The sequence below is a fragment of the Barbatula barbatula genome (genome assembly GCF_947034865.1).
Source record: "Barbatula barbatula genome assembly, chromosome: 5".
Lineage (NCBI taxonomy): Eukaryota > Metazoa > Chordata > Actinopteri > Cypriniformes > Nemacheilidae > Barbatula > Barbatula barbatula.
In genome coordinates, this window is record NC_136769.1 from 4,571,141 (window position 1) to 4,583,242 (window position 12,102).

Genomic DNA, 12,102 nt, shown 5'->3' on the forward strand with positions numbered 1-12,102 from the left:
CATCAATGGAGAATGAGGTTTAATTAACGACAAACAGACCACTTCTGAGAGCTTGTCAACCTTTGGTCACTGTAAGATATATTAAAAAGAAAAGCTAAACTTTCTTCCATCAAAGATTATAAGTACATTTCAATTAGTTAGATTTTTTGGGCAATTCCAGCGTGATGAGAGAATTTGCATTATGGACGTGACACTCAGAAAATGTGTTTGTTACCAATATACGGAACGGTCCGTTTATATTTTTCTAAACCCATATTGATAGAGTTTAAACATTAGAAAAACATCAGTCTGTGCTCAAGTTTATAGAACAGAAAATGAGAAATATGTACCGTTATGGATGTTACAATTATGAAGAAACACTTCCCTGAATATGAAAAATAAAACAAACGCTTTAAAAACTTGACCTTACATGGGTATTAGAGTCATCTGTGCTGCAAGTAAGCATATAGTAAAAACTATTTTTTATAGTAAGGTTGCCTTTTTACTGAATTGCCCTTCCCATTTTCAAATAAACAACTTATGACAACTAATACAATGTTACACTGGTTTATTGATTCATTTTCCATCGTACAGATCAACAGATTTTACAGGATTACAAACTTGAGCATCTTTAATTTTGTGGGTTGGAATATGAGCCGACAATGCAACCAACAAAACAACAACTGCTACTTTGTATATAAATGTATTTTGGAAAGTTATTGACCAGTTATAGGCTGCATTTCTCAAAAAGCACATTACAAAAGAATCACAGTAAAATGGAGCACTATCTAGTACAAGACCAGCAAGTGTACAAACACACAAGCAAATAAAATCCAATCCCATTCACTCTAACTCAAAAGATGCTGTAATACAGGGCGTTTACATTTTCGTCCAACCTTGAGGTACTACAAGTAAAAACCTTCAGACGAAATCATTTCCAAATGAATCTAAAGCAAAAGGTCCTCACAGGAAATATATCAGGGATCAGTGAAAGTAAAGCTGCTGCTGTGAGGAGTGAGAGCGTCTAACGGGACGAGTTAGAACTGGAGCGGGAACGGTGTCGTCTACGACCCGGCGATCTGGAGCGAGTGCGTCTTCTCACCGGGGAGCGTCTCCGTGGAGACCGAGACCTGTTAAAAGTACATACTGTCAGCTGAGGCCGAGATGAATCAGACACACATGCCAATTATCTGATAAGACGCATAAAAAGGCACGAGCCCTGTTAGAGACTTCTTATTGAAGCGAGAGAAGAAATAAACAGACAGAGTAAACGGATAATTTATTAAATTAAAAAAGTTAATTTAAGCCTGCAGGTATTGGAAAGATTGGGTCAAACTGACCTATCAGCGTTTCTGGGCGCGATATACACTACAGATAAAAAACTTAAAAACATACCGTCTCCTCATGCGCGGTGGCGTGCGGCGCCACATTGGAGGAGGGGGAGGCATTCTCCGTGGCGGCGTCATCCTTCGTGGGGCAACTCGTATCCTCTGGGTGAGAACAGCAGAGGCTGTGATCTCCTGACCGTCGATCTGACCTGAGGACAGTAAACAGGTGATCATGTAAGAAATCTTTTCTTTGGAACTGATCTGAAATTTGATGAGCTTCTCATCAAAAGTACCTCCGTCCATGTGTTTCAGGGCCTTCTGGGCATCCTCTGGAGACTCGTATTCCACGTAAGCGTAGCCCTTTGATAAATTAGGATGCAAGCGGTCCGGTGGCATGTCGATCATCTTGATCTTCCCGTAAGTCGCAAAGATCTCTTGAATGTGTTCCTAAACGTAATCAAGCACAGAAATAGAGTCTTATACAAAAGCTATAAGAAATACGATGCACAGCACAGTTAAGTGTTTCATGCAAGTCAAACACACATATAATCTTTACCTTGGTGACGTTCCTGGTGAGTCTTCCCAGATGAAGTTTAGTTGGTTTGGGGCTGGGGCTCCTCCTCTTCCTCTCTTTCTCCTCACCACGCTTTTGTGATTTGGACCTGATCACAGCACAAGCTCATTAACATCATTGGATCGGGTTTAATTGGCTGATTGAAATGTGCACTCCGTCTGTAACCTACTTTGATCGCGAGCGCCGCCTGTTGTCATGGCGACGGCGGCTCGGGCTTGGAGACCCAGAGGATCCGGATGAGCTAGAGGACCGGGAGGAACTGGATGAACCAGAACGGCTGGTGCCAGAGGAAGAGCTGGAACCGCTGGATGACCCCGAGCTGGACCCAGAACTGCTTGAGCTGGAACTGGCCATGTAGAGGACAAACTAAATGATTAATTACCCGAAAAACGTCTTGTGTCTTATATTTTAACCTGCGGTTAGTGGGTTTGAGAAGAACCCATCCTTCAAAGCCACAGCTAAAATGTTAATGTGATGCAGTAAGATTTTATTGTTATAGAATGTGTCCATTTAACATTGAACTACACAACCGGACCTGCTACTACTGCTGCCAGTGGAGTTACTCCGGCGCTTGCGGATCTTCTCTCTGCCTCTCTCCTTCTCTGCTCCATCCTTTCCAGCGGGTTTCTCCTTCGCTCTCTCTCTGGGTTTGTCCTCAGAACGTTCTCTGCGTTTGGTCGGTGAAGGTGCCCTGTGTAAAGAAACAAAACAAATCTTTGTTTAGAAAACAGCATCACAATCTGGTTCAACTCCACGTATAACCTCAACGTGTTTCTGCAAAGGATTCGATCAAAGATTCTGTGGGGATGATATCAGATCAACTGCATGGTATTAAATCATAACCACATTCACAAACCATAGCACACATTCAGAAACAACAACAACAACGCAGTATTACTAAAGTGACGTTAACGTAACGTATCGCACGTAATTAGAAAAACGTGCAAACGAGGCTATGATCACTAAATAAGCAATACGCAGAAAAACAAAAGCAGATAATGCACAATAATGAACGAGTTATGACATTTATACGATTGCATTGTGTTTTATTGCATCATGATGCTCTTCGTTCTTAGCGCTATGCGGCTAATGCTAACTTAGCAACGACGCTGTGCTCAAATCATTCACGTTATCGTAAATTAACGAAGCGTTACCAAAACCTCTACACGCGCACTCGACATTAACAATAAACCGCATTTTAACGATATTGCTAAAACGGACCCAGAACTATGAAACTTACATGATGAATGAACAGCGCGCAACACTCAACGGCGAGATCGAGGACCGTCGCGCTTTAATGACCTCACGCGTTCGTTTGCGGGTGTGACGTCACCGTCTCAGCGACGAGCGTGGGAAGGCGGGGCTACGCTCGGGGGACGACATACAGTAAACAGACGCATTTGTGCGCGTTTCTGTGATATAATGGCAGATGTGAGCGTAAACGTCGTCACGTGACCGTGTCATGGATCGGTTTAAACGTAAATGAAAGTGCAGCGACGTCGCAGTAGGTGAGCGATGCTTTCCATTGTGTGTTTAGTGCAATAAAACGCTACGTGCGGCCATTTGGGATCGATGCATGAATGTCAATGACTTCCGAGCTGTGCAATCTGGTGGCTGTTTAAATCACAGATGCTGGTTTCACGTTTGAGGAAACGCGCATGTTTACAGTGGGTTAGGCCGGTTTGTTTTATTTTTGTTTATGATTTATTTACAGGTGGGTCCCACTGCATGGAAGTTTGTCCAGACTGGACAGGGGTGTTCAGCCTATGCTTAAGTATTGAGGAATAGTTCAACCCCAAAATGGCCACAGATCACTGATATCATTATGGTCAAGTCAATGGTGACCCTAGTTTCGCATTTGTTTCTGATGGGCACAAGATGTTTGATGGGAGGTTCATGCTTTCTATAGCAGTGCTATACTATTAAAGTAGTATTAAAGTACTGTAGTGTTGTTAAAGTACTGTAAAACGCAACAACTTTTCGGCACTTTTCCTGCGATGCAATAAGTGTCAGCTTGACCTTTGCTATATGCAACTTGACCCATGATTGGTTCTTGACCATTGAAAATGAGTTCTACAATTTCCACTTATGCCCTGTGTTTCTGGTGGTATCACATCAGATCGTAGAAACGTGGAGACATGAAGATAAATCGAAAATCTGAAATGTTATGTTAAATGTTAAAAACACAAAGTGCTTTTTCTCGTGTTATCGTTTGCATGTAATGTGATGTTAGGATTGCCGTAGTCAACAGATTCTACTAAGAGACCCGACGATCTGTGTACATGTACAAAATAAGACATTTTGAAAGTAATTTTTCACCCCCCAAAGAATCTGGCTCCAACAGTTAGATGAAAAGTGGGAAAATACCAATGTATGGCATAAGAATATTTCTGTACTATTTATTATTGCTTTCACCATAGAAAGATTTAGTTGAATTGTCACAAAATGTCCCTATATGTGCCAAGGGGTGCAGTATGTGGAAGCACACTGAATTACAATATTAAGACACCCCATGATCGCTTCTGTCCGTGCATTGTTTATAGGACCTGCTCCATCCGGTCTTGTGTTGGTTTCAGTACTACTGCGGATCTCCACCATGGGCAGACTGGACGATGCTTCCAAGCGCAAAGTCGTGGAGCTGCGGGAAGCAGGTTTGAGTTTCCGGAAGATCAAAGCCGTCCTGGAGCTGGAGAACATCAAGGTGTCTGCGCAGGCCATCTACCTTTTCCTGAAAGAGTTTCAAGGGAGAACTCGAAAGGAGGACGGAGCGGCGGTGGGTAGCAACCATGCCGTGCCGACGTCGGCCAGGGAGGCGGTCGGCGGCGAGGCTCGACAGGGTGCATGGAGCAACCAGCAGTTGAGAAACCTCCTTAGAGAAGCATCCCGGGTCGCAGCTTCTCAGCTGACTGCAGCCTCCTCGGATGCAAGAGGTGGACAGTCTTCCGGGACGGCAGGGAGAAGCGAAGCACAGGAGGGTGATAAAGACGAGGATATTCGGATTGTCAGCGTTACATCTTTGGCACAGGGCACACAGCACGCCGGCATTCAGGGGCCAAGATCAGTGACCGGCACGGGCACGACGAGCGGGGCTGCTTTTGTGAGACGACGACACACACCATCACCTGCCAACCCTGTGCTGGTGGCTCGCAAGAGACTGCTGGATAAAGCTTTGCTTCACAGGGCAAGGGTGAGTTTACTGAAAATAAATGTAAAAAAATGTATAGTAATATTCAAAATGGACAAATAAATACGCACATAAAAAAACAAATAAAAATGTAACTAGTATAAATATGAAAACTAAAAATATAAATACAAAAACATTAATAAAACTACTATTAAAAACTTTAGTCTGCATCATGTTCACCCCTAAGTAAATCTTTAGACTTGTTTTATATTTTCATGACCATTAAATATAACCCCCCCCAATTCACATGGCATCTTATTTATGTAATACAAAAATGCACAAAAATATTAATATTATTTAGTCATAATTCATTTGACACTTTATTCAGTTATCTGTTTGCAAAAAGAATCCAATAACCATTATTGTGTTAATGTAGTAATAAATAATAAAATGTGAGCCGGACGTGCTTTTGTGACATTTTTCCTATTACAGTTGTTGTTGTTATATTTATCATAATAAACTTGTCTGTGTGTTTTTTTTTTAAAGGTAAAGGACGGTGGACCCCAGACGGGTCAGCAGGTGCCGCTGTCAGTTAGACGAGATCAATCGTGTTTCTCTGGTCCTGATGGGAGAAAAGTGGTGCTACCTCAGACAGCTTCATACGACCTCACAGCATCCAGAGCTCCAAACATGGTGAGTTAGACAGCATCATTATCAATCAAATAATATTTACGACATAAATGTTTTCTCCATCTGACCATAAATTTTACATTGACAAAAAAATTAAACTAATATAATAAACGAATCATATTAATGATCAAAACTTTATTCCACAGAGGGGATCACACCAAGGACCCAGTCTTGCCAGGAGATGGATCCAGCGGATGGGCACTCCGGTTCGCTCTCTTCAACATCCTCCTCGTGTGGGTGTCCGACTCCCAGACCCGGCCACCGCCGCAAGTACATCCCAAAATGCTGTTCCGCCCGCACGGGTCCAAAACGTGACAAGCCAGGCTTCAGTTCCTCCCCAGAGGAGCGGCTTCGACCCTGCCGCCGTGAGCAGCCTCCAGGAGCAAATCCGGTCCTTGAGCTCCGAACTGAGAAATCTAGGTGTAGCGCTGAGGATGATGGTGGATCAACAAGGCCGTCTGGAGAGAGAGCAAGCCCAGCAGACTCATGTCCAGAAGCAGATCCTAGGCACCCTTCAAGATTTAGCAACCAAATTAGAGCCGTGCAACGTACTTCAGTCAACATCAGCTTCAACGTTATCAGCGTCGTGTTCCCTGGCCTCCTCCGAGGCTTTTAGTCAGCCCGCCGGGAGTCAGGGCGTCTACGCTCAGTGCAGTCAAGCCCAGACACGATACAATGAGATCCACGACTCGGGACTCGAAGGCATTGAGCCGTTCTCCCTGGACCAGCTTAGCCCACCTGCCATGAACGGGTTTCAGCAGTGCCCGACCACCGGCGTGCCCTCGTTCACCCATGCGCAGACACGCACGATGTTCACGCAGGCGCACACGCAGACGTTTGCTCATTCGCCGTTTCCACAGTCACACTCAGACTCGTACACAGGGATGGAGAGAAAATCAGCAGACATGCCTTCTACCAGTGGAGACGGGTCGTTCCAGGCTTGTAGCCCACATAACCAGACCTCCAGTCTTCCAGTGTCCCCACACGAGGCCGAGCTGAACATTATTAAAGTGGAGAACGTCTAACAATGGCAACGTGCAATGCAAGCGCAAGCGCAAGAGAACTGACTGTAGAAAAAAGGGGCGGATCATCCACAAATACAAATTGTGTGTATCGTTTATTCATCCAAACCTGTTTGACTTTCTTCTGCAGAACACACACGAAGATATTTAGAAAAGTGTTGATTACCAAACAAAACTGACCATCATTGACTTCCACTATTTCTTAAAATATCTTATACAGGTTAAGAATGACATGAGGGTGAAGAAATTAGCTTTTTTGGGATGAACGATCCCAAGAAGTTAAACGCAAAGTTGTTAAGCAGTATCGTAGCATTGTTTGTGAGAGACCTCTGTTTATTTTATTGTACACAGTTTCATCAGACCAGCAAGAAACTGACCAAGAGAAGAGATTTGTATCTCTTTTATCTCTGTATGTTTTTTCCTTTTTCATACGGAAATAAATAAATATCACAATAGATCTAGAGAAACATGATCTCTCTTTTTATGGAAGTGCAGTGTGAAACTATAGTAAGGTGGTGTTTTACTTCACATTGAACTGATGGTTGTCTGAAAACATTTCAGCAGAAGTACACAACTGTAACTTAATATGAGGGATGCGCATAAGATCAATAGCTGAGCTCAGAATCAATGATTTATTTTGACATGTAACAGCGTATACATTTTTTTTTCTTTACAGATGTAAACAATTTTTGAATGACATTGTCAACCAGCATTTGCAAAGATATTATAATACCTGGGGATTTTTGGCTCTTTAATGTGGTGTATATTAAGAGGAGTTAGCCTCAGAATGGACATTCTGCATTCATTTACTCAACTTTTAAACCTTTATGACTTCCTTTCTTCTGCAAAACACAAAAGAAAATATTGTTAAGAATGTTGATAACCAAAAACCATTGGTCCCTTCAGTTTTATTGGATGGACACGTCACCAGCTAGTCAATGGGGACCAATGATTTTCTGTTCCCAACATTCTTCAAAATATATCATTTTCTGTGTCCTGCAGGAAAGAAGAAAGTTAATGACAGAATTTTCATTTTGTGTTGAACTATCCCTTAAATTCCCAAGAACAGTGAAGGCAGTGTAGGATTTCTTCATGAGACAGTTCTGCCATCTGCTGGTCAAAAGTTGTCATTCAAGAAGATTTGTTTTTATCTGACACAGTTACTACAATAATATAATATATACACAAATGTAATGAAATGTTTGCTTGTAAAAGGAATGTTGAAGGTTTTTTGTTCAAACGTTTGTGTAGTGTTAAAGCAGGAACAGCAAGTTGTTATGGACCAGCGTTGTTTACGTCATCCGAAGCAGTCTACTACATTAGTTCCAAAATGAGATAAACCATAAATATCATGTTTTTATTGTGTTTTATTGATATTTTTGAGTTATTATGGCTTAAATCAAAACAAAACAACTGCAGTTTGATTGACATTCATCACATATGAACATTTTAGATTTTTTTTTAAACAGTTATCTAGTTCTGGAACCAAACTCTTACTCTGATAAATATGTGTGTTTGGTTAACAGGTTAATATGCAAATGTGATCTATATAGTGTGATGGCACATAAGCTAAAAAAGCTTAACAATGAAGATTAATCTTAGATATAAATAATATTAGTAATAGAAAATCATGTAATATTAACACATTTCGCTGTCGCACAGTATGATTCATTTGTCAACTCTTGACTTTATTCAAATCAAAATACACTAAAATACTCGTAATAAATTAAACCTGAGAATGTACATGTTAACCCCCCTGAGTTCTTTAAATACAAAAAGAAGGCCGTCTTTGCCCAAACATGATCAAGAGCGCTGTGTACGATTGTTTCTCATACGTTCACCAACTAGAAATATTACTTGAAAGTTCACATATCTTCAGACAACCATATTCCATATCTTCCTGATATTACACAAGTGTCGATGAAGAAGACCAAAGGCAAATGAAATGATAGTGAAGTATAAGAAGTTCATTGAGGTTAATTTACATTCTATCAAATATTTGTATAATGCAAATGTCCTATTTTAAAGATATGCGATGAGATACCAGAACCGGCCAACGAGGAAGGTATTACTCAGATATCTATAACTCGACTTAAACCACTAGATCTCTAACGGGGTGAACATTGCTTCTTTTAGTAATATGGTTTTAAAACTTCATTTATCAATAATCTGACTACATTGTTCACATAATACGTAAAGGGCAGTAACATTTTCATTTGGATAAGTGATCTGGGATCATTTGATGGGGGGATGCAGTTGTATGAACTTTTTCATTACATTTAATGTTTATTCCCTTGTGCTTACAGAATGAAAGCAATAGGAAATTGTGCCGCCTCATATCAAGATCAGGTTCAGGTCCATTCACACCGCACACGATACATATGAAGAGTTCAGATGCAAAACCCTCTAAATCCATCAGACGACTTTTTGTTTAACTTTAAGCAATGCCAGATATTTCAGACCTGTCAGGGTGTGATATTTAGTAGGTTTTGGATCAAACTTATTTGAATAACATTTACTATGTGTGGAGTGCATTCGCTCGACATCATAATCTCATATTTGACGTGAGGTGGTTATCTCATTTAGAGGGTTTTGCATCTGAACTCTTCATAAATAAAGGTACCGTCTCCAGCATCCTTTCCAGACGTCCCTCTCTCATCATTCATCCTGAGACAACATTCTGACAACCATAAAAGGTTAATATACAGGTACAGTATATATATATATATATATATATATATATCTCCATCACAAATAACTGTACAAATTGAAAACTATAGTATGTAAGACTTTGCAGTAAATACAGTTTTGTTGTGCAAATGTGTGTGTTGTGTGAATGTATGTATGAATAATTATTCGTGTTGTAATATTGGATTTGTGGTACATTTTAGGCCAATAACGTCCTCTTATACAGCTCTGGAAAGAAATTAAGAGACAATTTCTAATTTATTTCCATTTTTTTTATCCATTTCCATTTAGTCATTTAGCAGACGCTTTTAAGCGACTTACAAAGAGTTCGGGGAAGGAATAAGCGATATTTACTGTTTATAGACTTTAAACACTGTAGGTCACTTAACAGCAAACCATGTGAAAGCCATTGTCGTGTACACTGATGACAAAGTGTATACACCATTTAATGAAGCTACTCGTACTGGTAAAGGCAAGTACAAAGACAAGACATACGGATGGTATTCGCTTCACTTTTTGTTGACGGATGCCATACAGATTTTAAATAAGCAACAGAAAGAAGCACAAACAAACTGCATGACAACGTATCGTGGCATCAATGTTGAATTTGCTGGAAGCGTGAACCATGAGGTTCGGTTTGGCCAGATTGCATCTTCATCTACTGATCGTGCTGTAGCAGAGATTTACGTTGATGGGAAATCTTGTTTTGAAATCCAAACTTGCGAAGGTGCTAATATGACAGCATATTCTAAGTATGGTGATCACGAGAGAGAGGTGCTCATTCCCCCATATGAGAAGTTTAAAGTCACTGAAATCAAGAAAAATGACTGGTGTGATACTGTTTTCTACTTGAAAAGTACAGGAACAGAAAGCAACCTGAACTGTGCCTTAGTCTAAATAAAAGGTTTTTTGGATTCCATATAAAAAATCGTGATGTGGAAAAAAGTAAATGTTGCCACACTTGTATTTTTTTCCACCATAAATTGAACATTGAATCACATGTGATTAAAGGAAAGTAAACATCAGAACACTTGGTACTGTGATTACTTGATTTAGAAAAAATGAAACACAATACAAATATGATAACATAAGAAAGAAACAAGATTTTAAACAACCTTTTGCAAATAAAACTCTTCATTTGTGTATCCTGTAGTGTACATTTTTCGTTTTCAACTTAACACTACGTTGCTGTTTTCAAAAGCACTGAGAAAAATGATAATAAAGTTCTATGAAATGACTAATGGATGAATTTTGACGGCATTTTTTCCACATTTACTCTCTGTTCTGATCTTATTTGTGAAAGGTTAAAGCGACCCTGATATCTCATTGATGTCAAGCTCCAGTTTTTCATGAGCAGTCTCCAGTTCTGGATCCACGGGTCCAACCATGGGAACGTGTTGTAGAGCTAAACACCCAAAAGCCAGATCATGTTTTTATCCCTCATATTAGACGTCACCGCGTTCAGGAAAAAACTCTAGACATCTGGCAGTAGTGTGGTTGTCTTTGGTACATTTTAGGCCAATAACGTCCTCTTATACAGCTCTGGAAAGAAATTAAGAGACAATTCCTAATTTATTTCCATTTTTTTATATCCATTTCCATTTAGTCATTTAGCAGACGCTTTTAAGCGACTTACAAAGAGTTCGGGGAAGGAATAAGCGATATTTACTGTTTATAGACTTTAAACACTGTATTTAATTTGACTATATCCATCCATCCATCCATCCATTTTCTTCCGCTTATCCGGGGTCGGGTCGCGGGGGCAGCAGTCTTAGCAGAGATGCCCAGACATCCCTCACCCTAGACACTTCCTCCAGCTCTTCCGGGGGGACACCGAGGCGTTCCCAGGCCAGCCGGTAGACATAGTCCCACCAGCGTGTCCTAGGTCTTCCCCGGGGTTTCCTCCCGGTCGGACGGGCCCGGAACACCTTCCGGGGGAGGCGTCCAGTAATCATCCGGAACAGATGCCCAAGCCACCTCAGCTGACCCCTCTCGATGTGGAGGAGCAGCGGCTCTACTCCGAGCTCCTCCCGGGTGACCGAGCTTCTCACCCTATCTCTAAGGGATCGCCCAGCCACCCTGCGGAGGAAGCTCATTTCGGCCGCCTGTATCCGGGATCTTGTCCTTTCGGTCATGACCCAAAGCTCATGGCCATAGGTGAGAGTAGGAACATAGATTGACCGGTAAATTGACAGAATTTCTTCACCACGACAGACCGGAACATCGACCGCATTACTGCAGAAGCTGCACCGATCCGTCTGTCAATCTCCCGTTCCATCCTTCCCTCACTCGTGAACAAGAGCCCAAGATACTTAAACTCCTCCACTTGAGGTAGGAACTCTCCACCAACCTGAAGCGGGCAAGCCGCCCTTTTCCGATTGAGGACCATGGCCTCGGATTTGGAGGTACTGATTTTCATTCCAGCCGCTTCACACTCGGCTGTAAACCGTCCCAGTGCATGCTGAAGGTCCTGGTTTGAAGGGGCCTGACACCCTCCGACAACATCAGCCAGGGGCCTGACACCCTCCGGCCCCTGGCTGTGCCTAGAAATTCTGCCCATTTTTTGACTATAGTTTACTATATTTAAGTATAATGTTTATAGGTTTTAAAGTCCCAGTGAAATTAAAAATGTAAATTCTTTTTTTTGTCATGAAATATTGCAGCGTTCATAGTAAGTAGCTTATCCATGTTGGTCAT

General features: G+C 41.4%; 3 protein-coding genes across 6 annotated transcripts; 2 read left to right on the top strand and 1 right to left on the bottom strand.

The window, feature by feature from the left end:
• Window positions 1-532: 532 nt before the first annotated feature.
• rnps1 (RNA binding protein S1, serine-rich domain) lies at window positions 533-3,274 on the bottom strand. The gene is made up of 7 exons (XM_079457135.1): window positions 3,122-3,274; window positions 2,417-2,572; window positions 2,051-2,227; window positions 1,864-1,969; window positions 1,601-1,754; window positions 1,375-1,516; window positions 533-1,109 (listed from the first exon to the last, which is right to left on the bottom strand). Coding segments are annotated over exons 1-7 (843 nt in total). The 5' UTR covers window positions 3,124-3,274; the 3' UTR covers window positions 533-1,003.
• On the top strand, window positions 3,143-8,083 carry LOC306894507 (uncharacterized protein). 4 transcript variants are annotated; one of them, XM_079457131.1, is made up of 4 exons: window positions 3,143-3,389; window positions 4,425-5,068; window positions 5,552-5,698; window positions 5,842-8,083. In XM_079457131.1, the coding sequence occupies exons 2-4, from the start codon at window positions 4,478-4,480 to the stop codon at window positions 6,718-6,720; spliced, it is 1,617 nt and encodes a 538-aa protein (XP_079313257.1). In that variant the 5' UTR covers window positions 3,143-3,389; window positions 4,425-4,477; the 3' UTR covers window positions 6,721-8,083. The 4 variants fall into 4 exon arrangements, with proteins under 4 accessions (XP_079313257.1, XP_079313260.1, XP_079313259.1 ...); XM_079457134.1 differs by having other exon boundaries at window positions 3,224-3,389; window positions 4,458-5,068; window positions 5,842-8,082; XM_079457133.1 differs by having other exon boundaries at window positions 3,247-3,389; window positions 3,596-5,068; window positions 5,842-8,082.
• A 554-nt stretch (window positions 8,084-8,637) lies between these two features.
• LOC306894871 (ecto-ADP-ribosyltransferase 5-like) lies at window positions 8,638-10,302 on the top strand (the record flags this gene model as incomplete). Its single annotated transcript, XM_079457709.1, has 2 exons — window positions 8,638-8,653; window positions 9,785-10,302. 2 exons carry the CDS (start codon window positions 8,638-8,640, stop codon window positions 10,300-10,302), a joined length of 534 nt encoding a protein of 177 aa, XP_079313835.1.
• Window positions 10,303-12,102: the final 1,800 nt, after the last annotated feature.

Bases quoted from the DNA above. Each gene is read 5' to 3' on its own strand.
- rnps1 (XM_079457135.1), bottom strand. The intron at 2,228-2,416 runs GTCCGGTTGTGT...CTACATGGCCAG, and splicing joins ACTGGCAGCAGTAGTAGCAG to TTCCAGCTCAAGCAGTTCTG. The intron at 1,110-1,374 runs GTATGTTTTTAA...TACTTTTAACAG, and splicing joins CCACCGCGCATGAGGAGACG to GTCTCGGTCTCCACGGAGAC.
- LOC306894507 (XM_079457133.1), top strand. From the start codon at position 4,394: ATGATCGCTTCTGTCCGTGCATTGTTTATAGGACCTGCTCCATCCGGT. The intron at 5,069-5,551 runs GTGAGTTTACTG...TTTTTTTTAAAG, and splicing joins CTTTGCTTCACAGGGCAAGG to GTAAAGGACGGTGGACCCCA. The intron at 5,699-5,841 runs GTGAGTTAGACA...TTTATTCCACAG, and splicing joins CATCCAGAGCTCCAAACATG to AGGGGATCACACCAAGGACC.